At 35.0% G+C, this 23,887-nt stretch overlaps 1 protein-coding gene across 1 annotated transcript; it reads left to right on the top strand.

Moving 5' to 3' along the window:
* The first annotated feature begins 4,318 nt into the window (after positions 1 to 4,318).
* LOC144979786 (uncharacterized) lies at positions 4,319 to 22,703 on the top strand. The gene is made up of 3 exons (XM_078926872.1): positions 4,319 to 4,503; positions 12,553 to 12,674; positions 19,613 to 22,703. The coding sequence occupies exon 3, from the start codon at positions 20,860 to 20,862 to the stop codon at positions 21,712 to 21,714; it is 855 nt and encodes a 284-aa protein (XP_078782998.1). The 5' UTR covers positions 4,319 to 4,503; positions 12,553 to 12,674; positions 19,613 to 20,859; the 3' UTR covers positions 21,715 to 22,703.
* Positions 22,704 to 23,887: the final 1,184 nt, after the last annotated feature.

The raw sequence follows: 23,887 nt of genomic DNA, 5'->3' as shown, positions 1-23,887 counted from the left end.
GAAAATAATAGAGAAATTTTAGGGGAAAAAAAACATCAATATCTCAAAATGGGGAAAACGGAGAGTCGGGGATTTTATGAAAACCACTCTTCATATTTACACGGCCGTTGTGTTTTTATAGATCTTGAAATTATTGTGTCTGGTGTGTGCATTTTCTGCTTTAACTACCTACCTCCAAATAGAAACGAAGAAATTGTTTGGATGGTTACTCGTCAGATTGGGATAATAGCGTGTTCATTTATGGTGTAATAAACGATTGTTTTTTGTTTTTTTTTTTTGTTTTTTTTTTTTGGTCCTTTTGATGCTTATATCTAAGTATGAACTGGTTTTTTTTTTTTTTGTTTTTTTTTTTTTTTAATTGATTATGCTCTCTCTCCATTTCAAAAAAAAAAAAAAAAATTCAAATCATTTTAATGTTTTCTTTTTTTTTTTTTTCTTCTCCTACGTTTATTGCAGGAAAATTATTGTGAGAATAAGTGTCAAAAATGAACTCGATCATTAACAGTTAACTTTTAGAAATGTTCCTTAACCAACAATATGAAAACAAATATCAAACGGTTGCAGCACAATAGATGAAGTCTGAAAACACGGATTGACTTCCGTACAATGACAGAACGCATTTATTTTAACTGTGGCCGGATGAATTAAGATTCAAGACTTTTTTACAAGTTAGGGGTTAGCAATGGAAGTTTTCTGGCCAAAATGATCCATCGCCTGTATCTGGATTTTGTCGGGATGAACCAAACGCGGTCAATAAAATTTATTGTCAAAATGGAAAGGAAAAAAATAATGTGAGTTGTTTCCATCTTATCCATTATCATAACGGAGATGTGATATTTTAACCGCTAAATCCCAATTTTATCATTTCGTTCATCTTGATAGCACAATACCAGATTGAGGCGAAGGGTTAAAAATGAACAAGTTGTATGGCAAAGCTGAGGTTGCAGATTTTACGTATCGGGCAGACATAATTAACTAAATGCGTTATTGTTATCGGTTAAAGTTAATTTTATGGTTGGTTGAGAAATGTTTGTGCCCGACATGGTTCGAATCACGATTTTTTGGAGTCTATCTTTAAGCTGTTATTTAATATTTGTTAACTGATTTTAAAGTCCGCAGGTTTAGACAGTGTAATACTTTCGTATATTCTATTCTGTTCGCTTTTACCATTTGATTATTGGATTGAATTCAGCCACAGTTGCCGTCCCTTCCCAACCAAAATACCCCAAGCAAATCTGGCACGCCATCAAGTAAGAAGCGGCCTTCGGCTAGCACCACATCCTCATCAACGACAACCATAACCCCCAGCACCAACGCCACTGGAAACACAACAACCGCTACAACTATACCACTGATTTCCACCGCCTCGACCACCCCCGCCATCACTACCCCAAGAATCGCTTTTGCGAACAACACTAATACTGTCAAAAATAACGCAATCGATAATGGTGATATCGGTAGTTATGGAAATAATATGTCAAGTAATCACTCCCAGATGAGTAGCAGTCTAAGCAATCACAATAAAAATAGTAATAACAATAAATCTACGACTAAAACTAACAAGGAAAAGGACGATTCAAGCAGCACGACCAGCGAGGTTAGCATCAGTCAACTTTCCACGACGTGCCTCGGAGCAGACGCCACCGTCAAATCTCGCCCAAAACTTGAAGCGTCAAAAACCTACCACGTGTTTCACAACGATTTTTCTACTTCTGCCACGACCACGAACACCTCGAACCAACAGACACATCAACAACAACAACAACCGAATCAGATGCTGTCGGTTGTCTGGAACCCCGGTAAATCTGCCGTCATTGAAATAAGACAACGCCCTGAGCATACGATAAATACTTTGGCAGCGGATATGATGAACATGACGGGGCCCTTTAGAAGTAGCCCGCGTCGACCCGCCACAGAAGAAGGGGGTTACAGAGCTGTAGAATTTGTCACTAAAGAATTCATACAAGACGCTAAACCGTTGAACCTTCGCACCACGGATGTGTTCAGAGACGTTGCACGAATGAGCGCTGCTGGTGTTAGTATGAGCCCTGGACTGAAGACAAACACAATCAAACCAGATCTGCCATCTTCCTTCTCGCTGCATGGAGTCCCCAAAAAACCACAATTCGAGACGCTTAAAAAGAAAAGAAGAGCGAGCAAGACAGCGGTGGTTAGAAGGAAAAAAGAGCAGCACACCTCAGAGCAAGATGGCCGAAAATCCTGGAGCGCCTCAACTGACGCCAGCAACCACTCTATTTCGGGCGGTGGTAACACATTGAGACTTAAACCAGTTCCTGGGGATGGCAATGGGAATTCCAACACCAGTGGGAATGGCGGAAGTCAAAACGGTGGAATTTCCACCCTGCCTGTTCCTTATTTTAAATTCTGGAATTCCAGCCTTCCTCCAAAATCGCGCGAAGGACGCCGAAGAGGTGGTGGGGACAAGATGGCTGCTGACATCGATATGCAGGAACTAGCGGCAATGGTGCTGGCAGACGAGAACGGAAATGGCGACACCGATTTGGCGCATGCGGCCAAGAGGGTTTTGGAACACAGGAACAAGTCTGACAATGAGCAAGGAATTGCCACTGGGGTAGGCGTGATCTTGACTGCACGCATTACATTCCACACGAGATGAAATATCGGGATTAAATACACATTTGGTATGGTGTGAGTGACACTCGTGCACACTAATTCACACGTCAATTTACACTAGTAGTTTACACTTAATTCCTTACGTGTTTTGGGGCGTTTGTATGTGTGTGTGTGTGTGTGTGTGTGTGTGTGTGTGTGTGTGTGTGTGTGTGTGTGTGTTTTGTTTTTGTTTTTTGTTGTTTTTTTTTCTTTTTGTTATTTATTTTTCGTTGTTGTTGATTTGTTTTGTTTTTATTATTTTTTTTTGTTTTAATTATTTTTGTTTTGTTTTTGTTTTTTAGTTTTTTGCTGTTTTGGAATTTTTTTGGGATGATAAAACAAGTTAGCATTCAAAATGTGACTCAACCTCTCGAACAGATATCGAATTTGGCAGGGCTATTAGAGTAGTAAATCTTTAATATCAATCAACTGCTTCTTGTGGTTTTGTTACAGCCTGTGTTGATCAATTCTCACAACATTCTTTTAAATATTTCTATAGGCGCACATGGTTAACACAGACATCTGTGTATGTTGGTTATAATCAAATTAATAAATGATTGCTTGGCAACAGAACCGATAAGCATTTTAACTGAATTGCTAGTATTAACAGAATATAATATTAGAAGCCGTGTGATAGAATTTTAAAGTTATTTTGTTTCCAGTATACAAGGATAGTTAAAGACAATTTTTACAGTTCCTTAAAATATATTATAGTCAAATAGTACATAGTTTGCTTTTTCATATCAATGTGCCATCTTGCATGGCTAAGTGGTCTAGTGGTATGATACTCGCCTTCGGATCGGAAGATCCTGGGTTCGAGTCCCAAGCAACGCATAGTTGAGTCCTTGGAAAAGGCTGTTTATTCACATTCTGTCACCGTACTCATGTATAAAATGAGTACCTGGACGTTAACAGCTTGTCTCTGAGATAAGAATTGTAATATCGCCTAACAGGCTTTTTGTCTCGTCCTAAATGTTTAGTGTTGCTATTGGCTAGGACCCCTTGTACAGCTTTAAGCACGTTGAATGGATATTGCTCTACTATATAAAAGCTCTAGTTTTGGTTCGCTCCTTAGTCGAGAACTTTTTAAAGTATTTGTTTGAAGAGGAGTTGGGTCACACATTTATCAAATATGATTTCCAAAATTGTATGCACGTGTGAGCACACTTTGAGATGAATTAACACATAAACAAAAAACAAAAACTACACATAAAACATTTTGCGAGTGAGTGTGGCACATAATATTGGTAATCTAGTTATAAAGCCGCTCTGTGTAAATGTGTTCTTGTCCTTTTTAAACGTTTGTCCATTACTGGTTTACATCATGGTGGGTTGCCATTATGTCATTGAGCTCAAGATGCGTAGATTCCCAGGTTGCTATTATTTTCATTTTGAATAAGTCCCCATCGCAGGTGACCATAATTTGTACAAAGTTAGACCCCAGAACGTTTATCGAAGATACTTCAAGATACTTCGAAACGTACATGTGAAAGAAACTGAAAGACTTCCGTATGCTGCATGACTATGGTATGCTATAGAATGAGAGTGGAAACATTATAATATCGATTATGAAAACACATTGGATAAAAGAACGCTCATGGTCTCTGTAAGATTATATGTTTGCTTGTTTGTTTTTTTTCTTTGAACGAGGACTTCAATGTTGTTTTCAATTGAAGTCTATCTGGCAGCTTCATTGCTTAGCGTTCAACATGAAAATTGAAAACTATCAGCGCAATTTTAGTCCGCAGACTGTGAACCTTAAATATATGAGTACGGTACCTACCTTTTTGCTTTTGGATTTATTATCTCGTATTTCCTCAGCAACTCCGTGATCTCATCATATTGACTCTCAAGAACAAAAGATGACAGGTCTTGACTCTTTTTTTAAATCATTATTTATTATTCTTTCTCGAATAATATCTTAACTCTGCATACAAATTTTACGCAATTCGTTTTAATCCAAATCACTTTAAATCACTTTTTTTATTTGTTGAAAATATAATTGTAGCAGAATAATAACAATGCCTTAAAATCCGTTGAGTAAGGGAAACATGTTTAATTTCATGGCTGTGTTGAGGTAAATTTATAGATTCATTAATTGAGAATGAAATGGATAGCAACGCACGATTGGTCTTGACAAAGTAGAGCTAGAATTGTCACAAGTAAATTAATTTACACTTTCATGTTAGTTTATCATTAATCATTGAGAATGGAATGGATAGCAACGCACGATTGGTCTTGACAAAGTAGAGCTAGAATTGTCACAAGTAAATTAATTTACACTTTCATGTTAGTTTATCATTAATCATTGAGAATGGAATGGATAGCAACGCACGATTGGTCTTGACAAAGTAGAGCTAGAATTGTCACAAGTAAATTAATTTACACTTTCATGTTAGTTTATCATTAATCATTGAGAATGGAATGGATAGCAACGCACGATTGGTCTTGACAAAGTAGAGCTAGAATTGTCACAAGTAAATTAATTTACACTTTCGTGTTAGTTTATCATTAATCATTGAGAATGGAATGGATAGCAACGCACGATTGGTCTTGACAAAGTAGAGCTAGAATTGTCACAAGTAAATTAATTTACACTTTCGTGTTAGTTTATCATTAATCATTGAGAATGGAATGGATAGCAACGCACGATTGGTCTTGACAAAGTAGAGCTAGAATTGTCACAAGTAAATTAATTTACACTTTCGTGTTAGTTTATCATTAATCATTGAGAATGGAATGGATAGCAACGCACGATTGGTCTTGACAAAGTAGAGCTAGAATTGTCACAAGTAAATTAATTTACACTTTCGTGTTAGTTTATCATTAATCATTGAGAATGGAATGGATAGCAACGCACGATTGGTCTTGACAAAGTAGAGCTAGAATTGTCACAAGTAAATTAATTTACACTTTCATGTTAGTTTATCATTAATCATTGAGAATGGAATGGATAGCAACGCACGATTGGTCTTGACAAAGTAGAGCTAGAATTGTCACAAGTAAATTAATTTACACTTTCGTGTTAGTTTATCATTAATCATTGAGAATGGAATGGATAGCAACGCACGATTGGTCTTGACAAAGTAGAGCTAGAATTGTCACAAGTAAATTAATTTACACTTTCGTGTTAGTTTATCATTAATCATTGAGAATGGAATGGATAGCAACGCACGATTGGTCTTGACAAAGTAGAGCTAGAATTGTCACAAGTAAATTAATTTACACTTTCGTGTTAGTTTATCATTAATCATTGAGAATGGAATGGATAGCAACGCACGATTGGTCTTGACAAAGTAGAGCTAGAATTGTCACAAGTAAATTAATTTACACTTTCGTGTTAGTTTATCATTAATCATTGAGAATGGAATGGATAGCAACGCACGATTGGTCTTGACAAAGTAGAGCTAGAATTGTCACAAGTAAATTAATTTACACTTTCGTGTTAGTTTATCATTAATCATTGAGAATGGAATGGATAGCAACGCACGATTGGTCTTGACAAAGTAGAGCTAGAATTGTCACAAGTAAATTAATTTACACTTTCGTGTTAGTTTATCATTAATCATTGAGAATGGAATGGATAGCAACGCACGATTGGTCTTGACAAAGTAGAGCTAGAATTGTCACAAGTAAATTAATTTACACTTTCGTGTTAGTTTATCATTAATCATTGAGAATGGAATGGATAGCAACGCACGATTGGTCTTGACAAAGTAGAGCTAGAATTGTCACAAGTAAATTAATTTACACTTTCGTGTTAGTTTATCATTAATCATTGAGAATGGAATGGATAGCAACGCACGATTGGTCTTGACAAAGTAGAGCTAGAATTGTCACAAGTAAATTAATTTACACTTTCGTGTTAGTTTATCATTAATCATTGAGAATGGAATGGATAGCAACGCACGATTGGTCTTGACAAAGTAGAGCTAGAATTGTCACAAGTAAATTAATTTACACTTTCGTGTTAGTTTATCATTAATCATTGAGAATGGAATGGATAGCAACGCACGATTGGTCTTGACAAAGTAGAGCTAGAATTGTCACAAGTAAATTAATTTACACTTTCGTGTTAGTTTATCATTAATCATTGAGAATGGAATGGATAGCAACGCACGATTGGTCTTGACAAAGTAGAGCTAGAATTGTCACAAGTAAATTAATTTACACTTTCGTGTTAGTTTATCATTAATCATTGAGAATGGAATGGATAGCAACGCACGATTGGTCTTGACAAAGTAGAGCTAGAATTGTCACAAGTAAATTAATTTACACTTTCGTGTTAGTTTATCATTAATCATTGAGAATGGAATGGATAGCAACGCACGATTGGTCTTGACAAAGTAGAGCTAGAATTGTCACAAGTAAATTAATTTACACTTTCGTGTTAGTTTATCATTAATCATTGAGAATGGAATGGATAGCAACGCACGATTGGTCTTGACAAAGTAGAGCTAGAATTGTCACAAGTAAATTAATTTACACTTTCGTGTTAGTTTATCATTAATCATTGAGAATGGAATGGATAGCAACGCACGATTGGTCTTGACAAAGTAGAGCTAGAATTGTCACAAGTAAATTAATTTACACTTTCATGTTAGTTTATCATTAATCATTGAGAATGGAATGGATAGCAACGCACGATTGGTCTTGACAAAGTAGAGCTAGAATTGTCACAAGTAAATTAATTTACACTTTCGTGTTAGTTTATCATTAATCATTGAGAATGGAATGGATAGCAACGCACGATTGGTCTTGACAAAGTAGAGCTAGAATTGTCACAAGTAAATTAATTTACACTTTCGTGTTAGTTTATCATTAATCATTGAGAATGGAATGGATAGCAACGCACGATTGGTCTTGACAAAGTAGAGCTAGAATTGTCACAAGTAAATTAATTTACACTTTCGTGTTAGTTTATCATTAATCATTGAGAATGGAATGGATAGCAACGCACGATTGGTCTTGACAAAGTAGAGCTAGAATTGTCACAAGTAAATTAATTTACACTTTCATGTTAGTTTATCATTAATCATTGAGAATGGAATGGATAGCAACGCACGATTGGTCTTGACAAAGTAGAGCTAGAATTGTCACACGTAAATTAATTTACACTTTCGTGTTAGTTTATCATTAATCATTGAGAATGGAATGGATAGCAACGCACGATGGTCTTGACAAAGTAGAGCTAGAATTGTCACAAGTAAATTAATTTACACTTTCGTGTTAGTTTATCATTAATCATTGAGAATGGAATGGATAGCAACGCACGATTGGTCTTGACAAAGTAGAGCTAGAATTGTCACAAGTAAATTAATTTACACTTTCATGTTAGTTTATCATTAATCATTGAGAATGGAATGGATAGCAACGCACGATTGGTCTTGACAAAGTAGAGCTAGAATTGTCACAAGTAAATTAATTTACACTTTCATGTTAGTTTATCATTAATCATTGAGAATGGAATGGATAGCAACGCACGATTGGTCTTGACAAAGTAGAGCTAGAATTGTCACAAGTAAATTAATTTACACTTTCGTGTTAGTTTATCATTAATCATTGAGAATGGAATGGATAGCAACGCACGATTGGTCTTGACAAAGTAGAGCTAGAATTGTCACAAGTAAATTAATTTACACTTTCGTGTTAGTTTATCATTAATCATTGAGAATGGAATGGATAGCAACGCACGATTGGTTGACAAAGTGAGCTAAATTGTCACATAAATTAATTACCTTTCGTGTTGTTTATCTAATCATGAGATGAATGGATAGCAACGCACGATTGGTCTTGACAAATAGAGTAGAATTGTACAAGTAAATTAATTTACATTTCTTTTTTATCATTATCATTGAGAGGATGATAGCAGCACGATTGTTTCAAGTAGAGCTAGAATTGTCACAATAAATAATTACACTTTCGGTTAGTTTCATTATCATTGAGATGGAATGATAGCAAGCACGATTGGTTTAAAGTAGATAGAATTGTCACATAAATTTTTACACTTCGTGTTAGTTTTCATTAATCATGAGAATGAATGGATACAACGACGTTGGTTTCAAAGTAGAGTAGATTGTCAAAGTAAATTATTTCATTTCTGTTAGTTTTATTATCATTTAGATGAATGAAGCACGCAATTGGTTGCAAAGTAGATAATTGTCACAGTAAATAATTTCACTTTCTTTATTTTCATTAATCATGATAAGGATACAACGCACGATTGGTCTTGACAAGTAAGCAAATTGTACAAGTAATTAATTTAACTTTTGTTATTTCATAATCATTGAAATGATGGATAGCAAGCCATTGGCTTGAAATAGATAGAATTTCACAAAAATATTACCTTGTGTTAGTTTATATAATCATGAATGAATGATAGCAACCACGTTGTTTGATATGATTGTCCAGAATTTACTTTTTTTTTTAATCATTGAAAGATAACAGATTTGTGTTTATTACAATAATTAATTTACATTGTATTTTCATTAATCTTATAATGATACAAACATTCTTACAAGTAGATAGATTCAAGAAATTAATTACACTCTGTTAGTTTACATTAATCATGAAATAAATAACAACGCACGATTGGTCTTCAAAGTAGAGCTAAATGTAAATAAATTAATTCACTTTGGTTAGTTATCATTAACATGAGAATGAATGGATGCAACGCACGATTGGTCTTGACAAAGTAAGCTAAATTGTCACAAGTAAATTAATTTACACTTTCTGTTAGTTATCATTATCATTGAGAATGGATGGATACAACCACGATTGTCTTGCAAATTTCTAGATTGTCACAATAAATTAATTTACACTTTCTGTAGTTTTATAATCATTGGAATGGAATGATCACGCACGATTGGTCTTGACAAAAGTAGACTAGAATTGTCACAGTAAATAATACCTTTGTTTAGTTTATCATTAATCATTAATCGATGATAAAATGGATAACAGTACATGATTAGTGTTGTGTTTTAAAGTAAGCAATGTTGGAATTGTCACAAATTTACAATTATATGCCGTACATTGTCAACAGCTATCACGAAATCCTTTAATTTCATCCATGAAATACAACACATATTATCCAGAATTTACAATGATATGCAGTAGATTGTCGCACATGCATAAAGTCGACCACAGCAACAGCCATCACGAAATCTTTTAATTTCATCCATGAAATACAACGCATATTATCCAGTCAAGACAGATCAATATTTACATGTGTATCGGGGAAATGGTATTAATTAATTGATGGATTTCTTTTGAAAACGTCTATAAAATCGAAATTCTATATTGCTTTAATTACATTTGGCGTAAATGAGAATTCTTGATATGCTTTCGATGGGCAAACAAAATTGTCATTTAGTTTTGTTTGTTTTTTTAAATCAGTCTTTGCCTATTTTGGTCACGATGATGAAAACCTTACTAACGGATTTTCTTCATACTTTTTTTGTATTCCATTCGGAAAACAAATTTTACTTTTATAATTTAAAAAATCAGGATTTTTAAAAATACCCTCATCACTAATGAACTTTCTCTCTCCTTGGTTTTTTACTTTTTCAGAAATTGACCACTACTACTACTTCTGCTACCACATTCCCCAAGCTAACCTTAGGATATTTTCTTTAATGATAACAGATAGACGTTCGGTTTAAGGCTTGGCAAGGTGATAGGTTGCAAAAAAAAAAAAAAAGGTTTCATAGACAGCTAAGCTCTTGTTAATAGGAGTTAATGATTGATGTTATAGAATAACAATAACAAATAAATTGATAAATACAAAAATAACGATTGTAGGCTAAATTAGTAAATTATAGATACAAACATAAATAGATGAATAAATATATTATAAGTAATGAATTTTGATAAATAAATAAATGAATATTTGAAATTATATTTGTGAGAATCAAAATTAAAAGAAAAATAGTAATAAAAATAATCAATGACGATCCACCAATTGAAACGGGCTTATAAAACAAAAGCGTGTAACTGTTTCATACACGACTCGCATGACGCATACGTCCAACATTTTGTTTACATATTGAAGGGAGTTGACACACAAAAGAAAAGCCTCCAACATATTGTCACAGAATACGTCTTTTGATTGTAATTTTAAGATCTCTGGTTATATTTGCTTCAAAAGGAGGAAAACAAATATCGAGAATCAATTATTATAAGAAAATAGGATACAATCCCCATCATTGTATGCCGTTGTTGTGTTTTTATCCCCTTCCCTATTTTTAGGTTGTTTTCATTAATAATCCAGTCGTTTTTGGACGTGACCTTTGTGTGTGTGTGGAATTCTTGTGGTGACCACACGTTGTTTTGAATGTCATGGTTATTTTGATTGCTGTGGTATCCTACTTGTGTGGGGTTTTTTTTCTCAAATCATTGAATAATAATGAACATACATGGTGTGGGTCAAAGTCAAATGGACACAGCTTTGATGAATAGCAAGTATTATAAAATGATTAATAGATAAGCTCTTAATTTTTTAAATTGTTTGTTTGTTTGTTGTTGTTGTTTTGTTTTTTGTTTTTTTTTAAATTTGTTTTTGTTTTTTTTTGGGGGGAGGGGGGGGGTCTTTTTCTTTAATTTCCCGAAAACGGGTTATCACATTTTTATGTGTCTATTATGGTTCTGTTCGATGCTCTGCTAGTGTGAAAGAAGAAAATTAGATTAATATGCCTACTGGTTGCTCTTTTTGTTGTTAATGGTATTTTCTAAGTACTGCTTTGTTAATAGCCATTATATTATTGTTTATTGCTTTGTTAACTTTTGTGTATGACTATAATTATAATACAATATTTTGACTGGTTTAAGATGGATACTCCTCAAATATAACTTTATGTTGGAGTAATATGGGTCTATTATGGTTGCTCCTTTTTCTTGCCTTTTGAATTGTATTTTAAATTGTCAGATATGATGAATCGATTTTCATCGTTTCATTGTACAAGAAATATTAGATATGAATGGACATATTTGTATGATAATGAACGTCACAAAATGTGAACAATGAACCACGCCAGCCATTTTTAGCTTGTAATACTTAGAATTATATAGAATGATTTATGTTATTATGCTAGAACACAGCACAAGTATTAGTGATAACATAAGTTGAAATATAAAGTTAATGATATTTAATAATTTTCTGATTTTATTGATAAAGAATGCAGCAAACGTTTAGTTAAAAAAAAAAACTTATAACGTTGGCATAAGATGAATTGTGCGCTTTTCAGTTTCATTACACTTGAAATGATTCAATCCTGATGCAAGGAAACCATAAAATAAACAATTCATTTTAGTTATGAAAGTGCTTTAGTAAAATTTTATTTAAAATTCGATTGGAAATACAAAGGTTGTTTTATATATTATTTTAAAAATCAGTTTCAATTATAATTATTGAATTCTGGGAACCAGATACATTTCCACTGTCCGGATTGACCGATCCATGTGAATGGAGATTAACCATGATTGATTTATTATTGACCTAAAAGACTATTCAGCCACTTTTAAATATGTTTATTATAATATTTTGCACTTGTTTTATATTCCCTTATTTTAGTTTATTTTATTTGTTTAGTTATTTATTTTTCTTTTGAATATTTATGGTTGGCTGGTTGAGTTTCCAGTTTTCCATTTATTCATGTGTGTTTATTGAGTTGAAGTTGAAAAAGCCAGGACAAAGCATCAAGTACAGATGAAATAGTAGATTTTACTACATGTTTCTATGGAAATTGAATATTGGTGGATCGGAATCATCCTTCTTTTTTTTTTTTAAATCTCTTTCTCGTTACCGTTTTCATTTGTTTTACATTATTATTCAAATTCTTATGTTCTTCAGAGTTAGTTTCATCAATTTTGTTTCGTTCATGTTTTGGTTCTCATGTTATTCTTTTGTTTTGTTTTCACCAGATGTGGTTCGACTCGAGTGGACGAGCTTACGTTAGCTTGGCCACACGGTACGATTCTTCCCCCACGCAAAAGTAGTAACCATAGTAACCGTAGAATGCAACGTAACTCTTCTTGTCTGGGAGGTAGAAGCACACGATTTTATAATCGGGCACCAAGTATCCAAAATACTGTGTGATGTGATGCTCCCAGCTTTATTAAAAGAAAATATGGGCTCAATATTTATTGGGATGAGAGCTACATCCGCGTATTTGCAAGTCTGATAACGTAACACAATGATAAGCTTGCTTTAACATTGTTGTAATGAATAATCTTTTACGTTGATTTAAGTGTACGTATTTACATTACAAATGAAATGAGTCCGTTACAGTTTGGGTTACCAGACCTGCAAATAAGTAAATGTCGGATGGTAGCCATTTTCGATTGACGCTTTCTAACGAAAATTAATTTTTGTGTGTTATTATTTTAATACTTTCTCATATTTTATTGCAATTAGTAATGTGTGTTCTATTAACATTTAGGCCAACATCGAAAATGTGTGTATGTGCTAATTTACACCAATGTATCTATCTTGGGCAATTTAATATCACGTTGAGCAAAATAAAAATAGACCATTAATCTGTATAGCTGCTGCTGCTGCTATAACTTCTGCTGTTTTGATAATATAAACATCTGTAAACTGCATATATCATTACCACACCATCACCACCACCACCACCACTACTAGTACTACTACTACTACTACTACTACTACTACTACTACTACTACTACTACTACTACTACTACTACTACTACTACTACTACTACTACTACTACTACTACTGCTGCTGCTGCTGCTACTACTACTACTACTACTACTACTACTACTACTACTGCTACTACTACTACTACTACTACTACTACTACTACTACATCTGCTGTTGCTTTTGTTGCTTCTATTGCTGCTACTGCTGTTGATGATATTCCTGATGATGATGATGATGATGATGATACACTTAAAGTTTATTTTCCAAATAACTCAAGTATACATTTGATTCTGTATTTTTTTCTTCTTGAACCAATTCTAACGATCTACATTCTAACCCTACTACGTATATTTATGCATTTCTATTGAATACGCATGCGTTTGACAAAATATTATCTATGAACTTGGCATTGAATTCATTTCATAATTGACAACATAGCCAGATCTCTCCTGTCAGTTTTTAGTTTCTTTTTTTTTGTTTTGATTAATCATGCACCCACCAAGATCATTGTGCTTTGTTTTGAAAACGTAACCTGCAGACCAAAAAAAGAACGAAGTTGACGTCACTCAGCTCTTTGTTATTATTTTTAGACAACCTGTTAGTGATAAGTGCTCACTAAATTTATATCAATTAGACTATAAACGTTAAAGTTTACACACAATTTCGTGTGTTGGTATGTTAAATTTTTGCTGACGCATGTTGTGAGTATTTTACCTAAACGCACAGCATCAATTACTCCACACTTCAATATTGAACTATCTATCCACACCCCCCCCCCCCCTTATTATCTGTTTACGACACTATGACATAGCCTATTGCTGTTTAATAGGCGTTAACTCACTCAATCCTATATTTTTTTTGCTTCTTTTCAAAATTGGAAAAATTGTATTAAAAATGAGCATGTGCATAGATAGTTTTATTCAACTAACATTTACATGTAAAAACTAAAAACAATAGCTTTGATACTACGCCTAAAATTTGACTCATAAAATTGTAAAAAATAGGCATGGGGTCAAAGTAACCCGGGTAAACTACGGATATAGTCGGGGTTAGGGTTGAGTGAGTTAATAGGATGTAAATCCCCTAAAATTGCCACATTTACTTTTGGAGGGAGATAAAATATGCGTCGATTTGCGATTTCCGTCACTATTATTTGATGAAAGAAAGAAAGTTTCTGCTAAAAGATCTAGACGTCTAGACACTGCCTTACTCTGGAATAAAAAATAGAAACAAAACCAAAAAAAAAAAAAAAAAGCACTTTTGTTTAAATTTTGTCCGAAAAACTCGTCCTTCAAATATTGATTGATTAATATGACCCTCGTCTTGTCCAAAACTCTCAAACCTATGATTTTCAGGAAGTGACCAAAATTTTAAAACGTGCTTTTTTTCCAGTGTGGCTGTCTAGCCGTTGGTCCCTGACTGCCTAGCATAATGTGTGAGCCAGTGCTTCCATTCTAAATTGTGAAACAGGTGTTAAAAAAACAAAAACATAAATTAGAAAAGCCAGAGATCAGAGATTCGAAAAGTCAGTAATTCATCCAGTTAACTGACTTACTCCGGAAAGACCCATTATTTAAAAAAATGACCAGAAAACTCGTCCTTTCAAGCTTGGGACCTTGCGATATCGATCTGGCCACATTTTATATTCGTGTCTGTCCAGAGTAAGAATAATAAAGGTTAACTGGTTAATAAATTATACTCATTCTCCTCAACAAAATCACCAAATTTAGCCAATTCTCATATCTTTTGACTGCAAATTATATTTTTACTATCTTAACTCTCTCCTTACCAGCCATTTTCAGGATTTTCCCCACATTTCACACCCAACTAACACAAAATTAGGTTTTTTATCACTCAAACACAATAGCATTAGCTACGTTTTTGTGACACATAATATCTACTCTACAACACACTGTTCATTTTCTTTAAATTTTAAGATTATGTACAAGAGAAAGTTGAATAAGAAAAATGTTGGTTGTATCGTAACGAATGTGACGATTTTCCTGTAGTTGTTAAGGAGAGGGTCAATCACTCCAGCATGCTATCGATACAAGAGGTTGATTGCATACATGCCTTTTTTCCAGCAGTTAGTACAGACAGAAATCGAAATTGAATTATACAGAGTGACCATGAAGTCTTTCCCCGATGTCAATGACTTATTATTCTAAAAACCAGAGTTGATATTCACGATGATTTTCCCTATCTTTCAATGAAAAGTAAAGTCATACGTCATCGAGCTTCATAACATCACTAAAGTTAGCAAAATGAACATAAACTTAAAAGACCTCATTTTTCTCTCTTTCTTTTTCGGAATCACAGTCAACATTCTCTATTGTGTACTATTGCATGAAACGAAATCGCCATAAGTAGCTCACAACAAGATATGAAGTGAATAGAAAAGTGCCAGAAGACAATAGAGAATAAAAAATTTTTCGCGGCGGTGGTGGGGTTTGAACCTGCGACCTTATTGGTACGACAACTCCGCCTGGCAGGTGAGAGCGTGGCTCTACCGTGTGAGCTATCCACGAACACAAAAATATTCGTTTCAAACTCAAAGTCATTACTAGATCCCTCTCTCACCCACTTCTTGAGACCGTCGATTCGTTCGTACACCACCATCGCGAATAATTTTGACCAGCAGTTAAGCTTAATAGCCAATATTCTCAACACAAACATATAACATAGAAACGATTGAGACATTGAGTATGCTCCGGTGTATGGGGTGAATTTTTAATTCAGAAAAGTGAGTGGAGCAGGCACTTATGTTGGTAACAACAAGATATGAAGTGAATAGAAAAGTGCCAGAAGACAATAGAGAATAAAAAAATTTTTTCGCGGCGGTGGTGGGGTTTGAACCTGCGACCTTATTGGTACGACAACTCAGCCTGGCAGGTGAGAGCGTGGCTCTACCGTGTGAGCTATCCACGAACACAAAAATATTCGTTTCAAACTCAAAGTCATTACTAGATCCCTCTCTCACCCACTTCTTGAGACCGCCGATTCGTTCGTACACCACCATCGCGAATAATTTTGACCAGCAGTTAAGCTTAATAGCCAATATTCTCAACACAAACATATAACATAGAAACGATTGAGACATTGAGTATGCTCCGGTGTATGGGTGAATTTTTAATTCAGAAAAGTGAGTGGAGCAGGCACTTATGTTGGTAACAACAAGATATGAAGTGAATAGAAAAGTGCCAGAAGACAATAGAGAATAAAAAAAAAATTTTCGCGGCGGTGGTGGGTTTGAACCTGCGACCTTATTGGTACGACAACTCCGCCTGGCAGGTGAGAGCGTGGCTCTACCGTGTGAGCTATCCACGAACACAAAAATATTCGTTTCAAACTCAAAGTCATTACTAGATCCCTCTCTCACCCACTTCTTGAGACCGCCGATTCGTTCGTACACCACCATCGCGAATAATTTTGACCAGCAGTTAAGCTTAATAGCCAATATTCTCAACACAAACATATAACATAGAAACGATTGAGACATTGAGTATGCTCCGGTGTATGGGGTGAATTTTTAATTCAGAAAAGTGAGTGGAGCAGGCACTTATGTTGGTAACAACAAGATATGAAGTGAATAGAAAAGTGCCAGAAGACAATAGAGAATAAAAAATTTTTTATATCTCAAGAAGTGGGTGAGAGAGGATCTAGTAATGACTTTGAGTTTGAAACGAATATTTTTGTGTTCGTGGATAGCTCACACGGTAGAGCCACGCTCTCACCTGCCAGGCGGAGTTGTCGTACCAATAAGGTCGCAGGTTCAAACCCCACCACCGCCGCGAAAATTTTTTTATTCTCTATTGTCTTCTGGCACTTTTCTATTCACTTCATATCTTGTTGTTACCAACATAAGTGCCTGCTCCACTCACTTTTCTGAATTAAAAATTCACCCCATACACCGGAGCATACTCAATGTCTCAATCGTTTCTATGTTATATGTTTGTGTTGAGAATATTGGCTATTAAGCTTAACTGCTGGTCAAAATTATTCGCGATGGTGGTGTACGAACGAATCGGCGGTCTCAAGAAGTGGGTGAGAGAGGGATCTAGTAATGACTTTGAGTTTGAAACGAATATTTTTGTGTTCGTGGATAGCTCACACGGTAGAGCCACGCTCTCACCTGCCAGGCGGAGTTGTCGTACCAATAAGGTCGCAGGTTCAAACCCCACCACCGCCGCGAAAAATTTTTTATTCTCTATTGTCTTCTGGCACTTTTCTATTCACTTCATATCTTGTTGTTACCAACATAAGTGCCTGCTCCACTCACTTTTCTGAATTAAAAATTCACCCCATACACCGGAGCATACTCAATGTCTCAATCGTTTCTATGTTATATGTTTGTGTTGAGAATATTGGCTATTAAGCTTAACTGCTGGTCAAAATTATTCGCGATGGTGGTGTACGAACGAATCGGCGGTCTCAAGAAGTGGGTGAGAGAGGGATCTAGTAATGACTTTGAGTTTGAAACGAATATTTTTGTGTTCGTGGATAGCTCACACGGTAGAGCCACGCTCTCACCTGCCAGGCGGAGTTGTCGTACCAATAAGGTCGCAGGTTCAAACCCCACCACCGCCGCGAAAAATTTTTTATTCTCTATTGTCTTCTGGCACTTTTCTATTCACTTCATATCTTGTTGTTACCAACATAAGTGCCTGCTCCACTCACTTTTCTGAATCATAAGTAGCTCAACAACATTTCATAGCCCAGTGTGGCAGACCATTACAGGACACGAAAATGATCTTTAAAGAAAAAAACAAACAAACAAACAAAGAAACGAGTATTCTAAATTTGCTGAGACACAAAGTGGATGATTAGTATTGGAAAGACCATATAAACTCACTGTATATCATATCGTTGATAAATTGTGCCAGTTTAACCGTGTTGGACTGTATCGATTGTGGGTTTTTTTTTGTTTTTTTTTTTGTGTTTGTTTGTTTGTTTGGACTGAGTGCAGAGTTTCAATGGCGTTTCTACACACCGACTGTATAATACGAGTGCTGTGATCTTTTTCTATTCATTATTACAAACTATAATCTGCCTTGTAACTGTAACACCTTTTCGAGATTTCAGTATTTTTCAATATATAATTTTCTACCCATCAAAATTTTGTCCCTATCTAGGTCATAATAAGGAGGAGCGCTATTAATTAATTATTTTTTAAAAACTAAAATATTTATTATTATATATGCATTAAAAAATTGTCCATTTACTGGTAAACGGTGCTGATTTGCTTTATAACAATTTTCTAAAAGTGCTTCATAATTTATTTTACTAGATACTTACAGCTTAAGTCGGGTGTTTGCTATTATATCATGGATAATATTTTCAATTCTAGATAATTAAATAATTTGAATTTTTAAAATCATTGATTTCTGTATTTTGGTCATATTGCCATTATATTTACTTATGTTTGGATAAATCGGAAAAATATTTTTGATATCTTGTTTGTTTCCAGTGGCTGTTTTTTGTTTGTTTTTGTTTTGCTGTTTGTTTGTTCTAATTAATTCATGCATTTATTCATTATTTTATATTATCCTACAGCCATAAACCATTTGAAACTCATTCTTTTTCAAATAAATTCTTAATGCTGTTGTGTGTTTTTTTTTAATAAATATAATGGCTATCAAACATGTAGCTGAATTTAAACCTATTAACCCTTCCACTCGGATTCGATATTATCCATTGACCATCATTAAGCCGCCACATTAAAATAAAATAATTTGATAAGACATATTATAATGATTTGAATTTTAACAATGTTAAAATACAATATCTGTTTTAAAGTTATAGGTAATAGTCCCACGTTCTTAGATCGTGATTACAGCACCTACCTACTGTAAAATAGAATTTAAGAAACGAAAGCGAAATAGGAAATATTTTTTAAAAATTAATAAGTTGTCTTTAAATTGAAAAAAAAAAAATTAAAGAGCAAGATATATCCGTCCGGACAGTTGGATATTTTAAAATACCTAATCTCATGAACTATCCACATTACAGTCAATTCCCCGTAAGTCTTTGTCGGATACATTTGTTAAGGTTCCTATATTGATATTTTATCGGATGAATCGAGTTACTTTGCGACTGAAGTTAACGTCGATTAATCTGGAGTCAACTGAAATCATTTCACTTTCACCATAAAATGTTTTTCTTTTCGCGAAATTCTTTTGCACTGTATTGTCTTGATTTTTTTTGATTTTTTAAAATGTTTATTTATTTTCCCATCAATTATGGATTTATCCAAAAGATAAGTCTTAAATCAATTTTCTTGTAACTCATTACTTTTTGTTGTTATTTTATTCTGTAGGATTCTGGGATCACGGCGCCCATCGACAGGCCATCGAAGGAAGAACTCCTGGAATCTCTCCGTAACGTCAACCAGCGCCCCTCAAAGCCCTCGCCACGCCCCCTTCACCTGACCTACTACACGGGGGACACAACTACACCTACTACCTCTGACTCCAACAGTACCGTCAATGACCGTAGAAGTAGCGGTGATGGCGGTGTTTGCGCTGGTTGCCTAGATTATAATCAACATCAGAACCATCATCTTCAGAAACGGCAGCGGCCGCCTCCGCAGCATCAAAATCAAGACGACAAATCGAACTTTTCCACGTCTCAGTTAACTGAAGACAATAACACAAACACGTTCATTTCTTCTGACATCACACGTGAATTCCGAAAAGACGAAAACTCTCATGCCAGCCGTGGTTATGACAACGCTGTTAATGACAGACGAATTTGTACGTGTGACGGAAGTGACGCTTCTGCTTCAGAAAGTAAAACTTATGATTCGAATGGCATTGAGTCGGGAGAGTGTGTAGATAATGTTACAGTTTCTAATACATCAATGTCTAAACGACCTCATAAAAGCGATCATCATCATGTACGGAAAGAAATTATATTCATGCCAGAAAAAGAAGGAACACAAATTTTGTCATCAGCAAGAGATGTGAACGTGGACGACGATTCCGATTTTCTGTCGACGGCATCCGATTGGAAACAGATTTGTGCGGAATATAAATCCAATGACTCAGCATTTCTTATTCGTGAGGCCAAAAATGAAGAATACAAAAATTTAATTGCTGAGAGGTTTGATCACAAGTCATCTCTGTCCCATCAAAGGAGGATCAAACATCTCATCGAGCAGTCGCGGCTTAAAAGTCATTTAGGAAACGCTTCTCGTATTCACCTGACCTCTGGTATCGGAGATGAACCTGTTCGCCGATTTATCGATATCAAAAATGGGATAAACACGAGTACATCCGGTGATTTTAGGAGTAGATATAGAAATAGATATGTAACCAGAAATATAGTGGAGAAGATGTTGGCTCTGGTGTTAAAGAGGTGAAAAAGAAAAAATGTAAGTTGAAATTTACCATTATTTCGCCTTTAGCTCGAGAACTTTCTTCTTTCGACAATGTGTGCGAGAATAAGAATGACAACAATAATTCCCTACCTCATAAACCCGATGCAGGTGATATCGATACTAGCCCCAACAATGAAGACGGTCTAAACGGTCATTTGGTGGATCATTGTCACAAGAAAACAGATATGAACGAAACTTTAAAAACTGACGATGTAAATTTTCCAAATTCGACCAAAACTGTCGATTCATCTCAGAAGATACACGTCGTGCCGTTTGGAGACACAGATGCCGACTGCACTACAGGAGACCATTGTGATAACCACGAAAACAAAGGGACATTGTCATACAGTAACAGTAACGTCAATAAATCGTCGTATTCCACAGTAGCATTCCGCAGTTTGTATAAACATACAGGGAGCAAGAGCAGTAATTTAAAAATCCATAATCGTGATATTAATACTACTACAACTACCTCAAACTTTGAGAATCATTCAGACAAAGCAATATATCAGAGAATCCCAAGCGATACTACTAGTCGATATCAGGACAGTACCGGTGAAGATAATCTTAAGAATTCAGCGAAAGAAGGCGATGCTGATAAAAATTGCTTGAAGTGTGTTGTCAAAGAGCACACGATAATTATTGACAAGGTTCATGGGGGTAGCTTTAATGTAAATCATAGAAAAGGAGATAACCACTTTAAGAATAAAAATGAAAATGACTTTTCTGGCTTTTTTGACATTTGCAATCAAAATAAGGGAAATATTCATGTTAACACCAAGAATCAAAAATCAGATATTCCTGTTATATGCGGGACGGCCATTAGGGAAAATAATGTGTTGAAAGGTGGGAATTTAAAAAGTAGGAGTTACGGTCACAACGCCTCGACGACGTCTTCCAAACCCAAGAGGTTATCTCCCTTGTCGGAATCGAATATTGAGGTGCTGGCGGCCAAAATGGCGGTAAAAATCAACATGACTAGATTGCAAAAGTACACGAAGCCGGGTGTTGTCAGGAGATCTCAGAGTATGGATCTGTAATTACGTATGTAAAGCTGGAGCTCAGGAGTGTTAATTATTACTAAAATGAATGCCGTATTTTTTGTTTGTTTGTTGTTTTTTGTGGGTTTTTTTTTTTTACTGTGGCGCCCACAAAAGCTTTTTGTCCCAGGGTAATTTGAAAGGAATTTGTAACCAACCATCTTATCCCGACAGAGTTGACGTTACTGAATGTTGGATGGAATTTCTGCATTGTTAAATGTATGAGTTAAATTTAAATTAAATGCTTCCATTTAACTTACTCAGTCCTAACACCGACGATATCCGGTTACTTTTGCCCCATGCCTATTTATTACATTTTTTATGAGACAAATTATAGGCGTAGTATCAAAGCTAATGTTTTTAGTTTTTACATGTTAATGGTAGTTGAATAAACTATCTGTGCACATGCTCATTCTAAATACATTTTTTCTAATTTTGAAAAGTAGCAAAACTCTCTAGGATTGAGTGGGTTCAAAAGGTGAATGTCGTTTCTGGAACTGGAGAGAGTTAAATTCTCGTGATTCTGATAATTTTTGGTTTAAATGGTTTATATTCAGTTGTCTTCATCTGAAGCATCCCGACAAAATACGAGATTGACTTTTTTTTAAATGGGACCCACCGCACCAATCTTGTATTATGTCGGAATCCCGATGAAGAAAAAAAAAAAAAAAGAATTTAAACACAAAATGAGAATTGGAGAATTTGTAGGGTTTTTTTAACGATTAAAAAACCAAATTCACTCTGCTCAATAAATAATGAAGGCGTCAATTGTCATTCAAATTTCATAAATAAAGCATAAGATTGAATTTTTCAGTAGGTAATTGGGTTCACTCCGACATAATACTGTTGAGACGGTTGGTCACCAATCTATCTTTAGTTGATCCATGATAATTGCTTTTTTTTTTTCGCCATGAGACCTTTAAATTGAATTATTTTCATTACACATTGACTTTGTAGGTACAAGTAGTTACTACAGTTGTTCTGATGTTGCTGGGTTTTGTTTTGTTTGTTTTATTTTTTTTTTTTTTTTGGGGGGGGGGGGGTTTGTTGTTTTGTTTTGTTGTTTTTTTTTGTTTATTTGTTGTTTGTTTGTTTTGTTTTGTTTTGTTTTGTTTTTTTTTTGGGGGGGGGGGGGGTGTTGGTGTTGTTTGTTTTTTGTTTTTGTTGTTGTTTTTCACTTTCTCACAATGGCCTAAGTTCACAATTACAGTTAATAATTCTACTTTCACTTTCATGGTATTGTTATAAATTCCACTCTAATTAAATATCACCTTGAATTCTATCAGAGTCTTTAGTTTTGTTGTTTTTGCCATACTTAATCCATAACCTGGTCATTATAGGTCAGTGAGTATAGCACTCACCTCACAAGGGAAGGAACCCATATCGATCAAGTGAAAGAGATAATGTCTGTCCTTCCTGTCCACCCAGCAGTGATTTGGGTAGCTGGTCTTTTAGATCTGATCTAAAGCACTTGTAATATACTACATATTGGGTATCAATCAACTGCTAACTGCTACTGTCCGTTTTAACGGTATAGAAATTGGAATAAATTCCAGCTCAATGACCTTCCACTCTGATTAATTTGACCTGACTTAGTCCTATTCGCTCCTTGTGGAACATAGGGCCTCTACGAGCGTCCGCCATCGACTTCTGTCCTTGGTGGGAGCCTCCCAGGTGAGTTCTGCCATTTTCATTTATTCTGACTTCTGACAGTGAGCGCTGGGTGGGGTTCCTGACCCCCCCCCCCCCCCCCCCCCCCCACGGTGGGCAGGAGGTACTTACTGTATCTTCTATCTGTTTTCCAATTGGTTTCTGGCTTTGTCTTGGGATGAGATTACTTAGTTTTGTTCTGACCCAGGCTGGAGTCCTTGGCTGGGATGGAAACAGACGAATTTATAGTTAAAGTTTTGGGAGATGATATTTTTTTCCCCTTGTAAATCATCTCTCTGTTATGTACTGTTGTTATTTTTTTTTTCTCTTCTTAGCATTTGATTTGTTAACATTTGAGTGTATTCTTCTTAGTGAGATCGTGTGCTGGTGTATGGGTGAGGCTTTACGGTGATCTCAAACTGAGTACACTGATAATGTGTTCTTGGAATCTACAGCTGTTCCCTATTTGAACCCGTTGAACTAATTCCCAACTTGTCTTACTTTTTCCTCAAGTTCTTTTAAT

This window comes from Berghia stephanieae, chromosome 9 (assembly GCF_034508935.2).
Source record: "Berghia stephanieae isolate SIO BIC M18660-M18661 chromosome 9, UCSD_Bste_1.3, whole genome shotgun sequence".
Taxonomy (NCBI): Eukaryota; Metazoa; Mollusca; class Gastropoda; order Nudibranchia; family Aeolidiidae; genus Berghia; species Berghia stephanieae.
The sequence above is the reverse complement of the archived record's forward strand: the minus strand, read 5'-3'. Positions and strand labels throughout refer to the sequence as shown.

Excerpts from the sequence above, each read along its gene's own strand:
- LOC144979786 (XM_078926872.1), top strand. The coding sequence starts at position 20,860 with ATGAACGAAACTTTAAAAACTGACGATGTAAATTTTCCAAATTCGACC.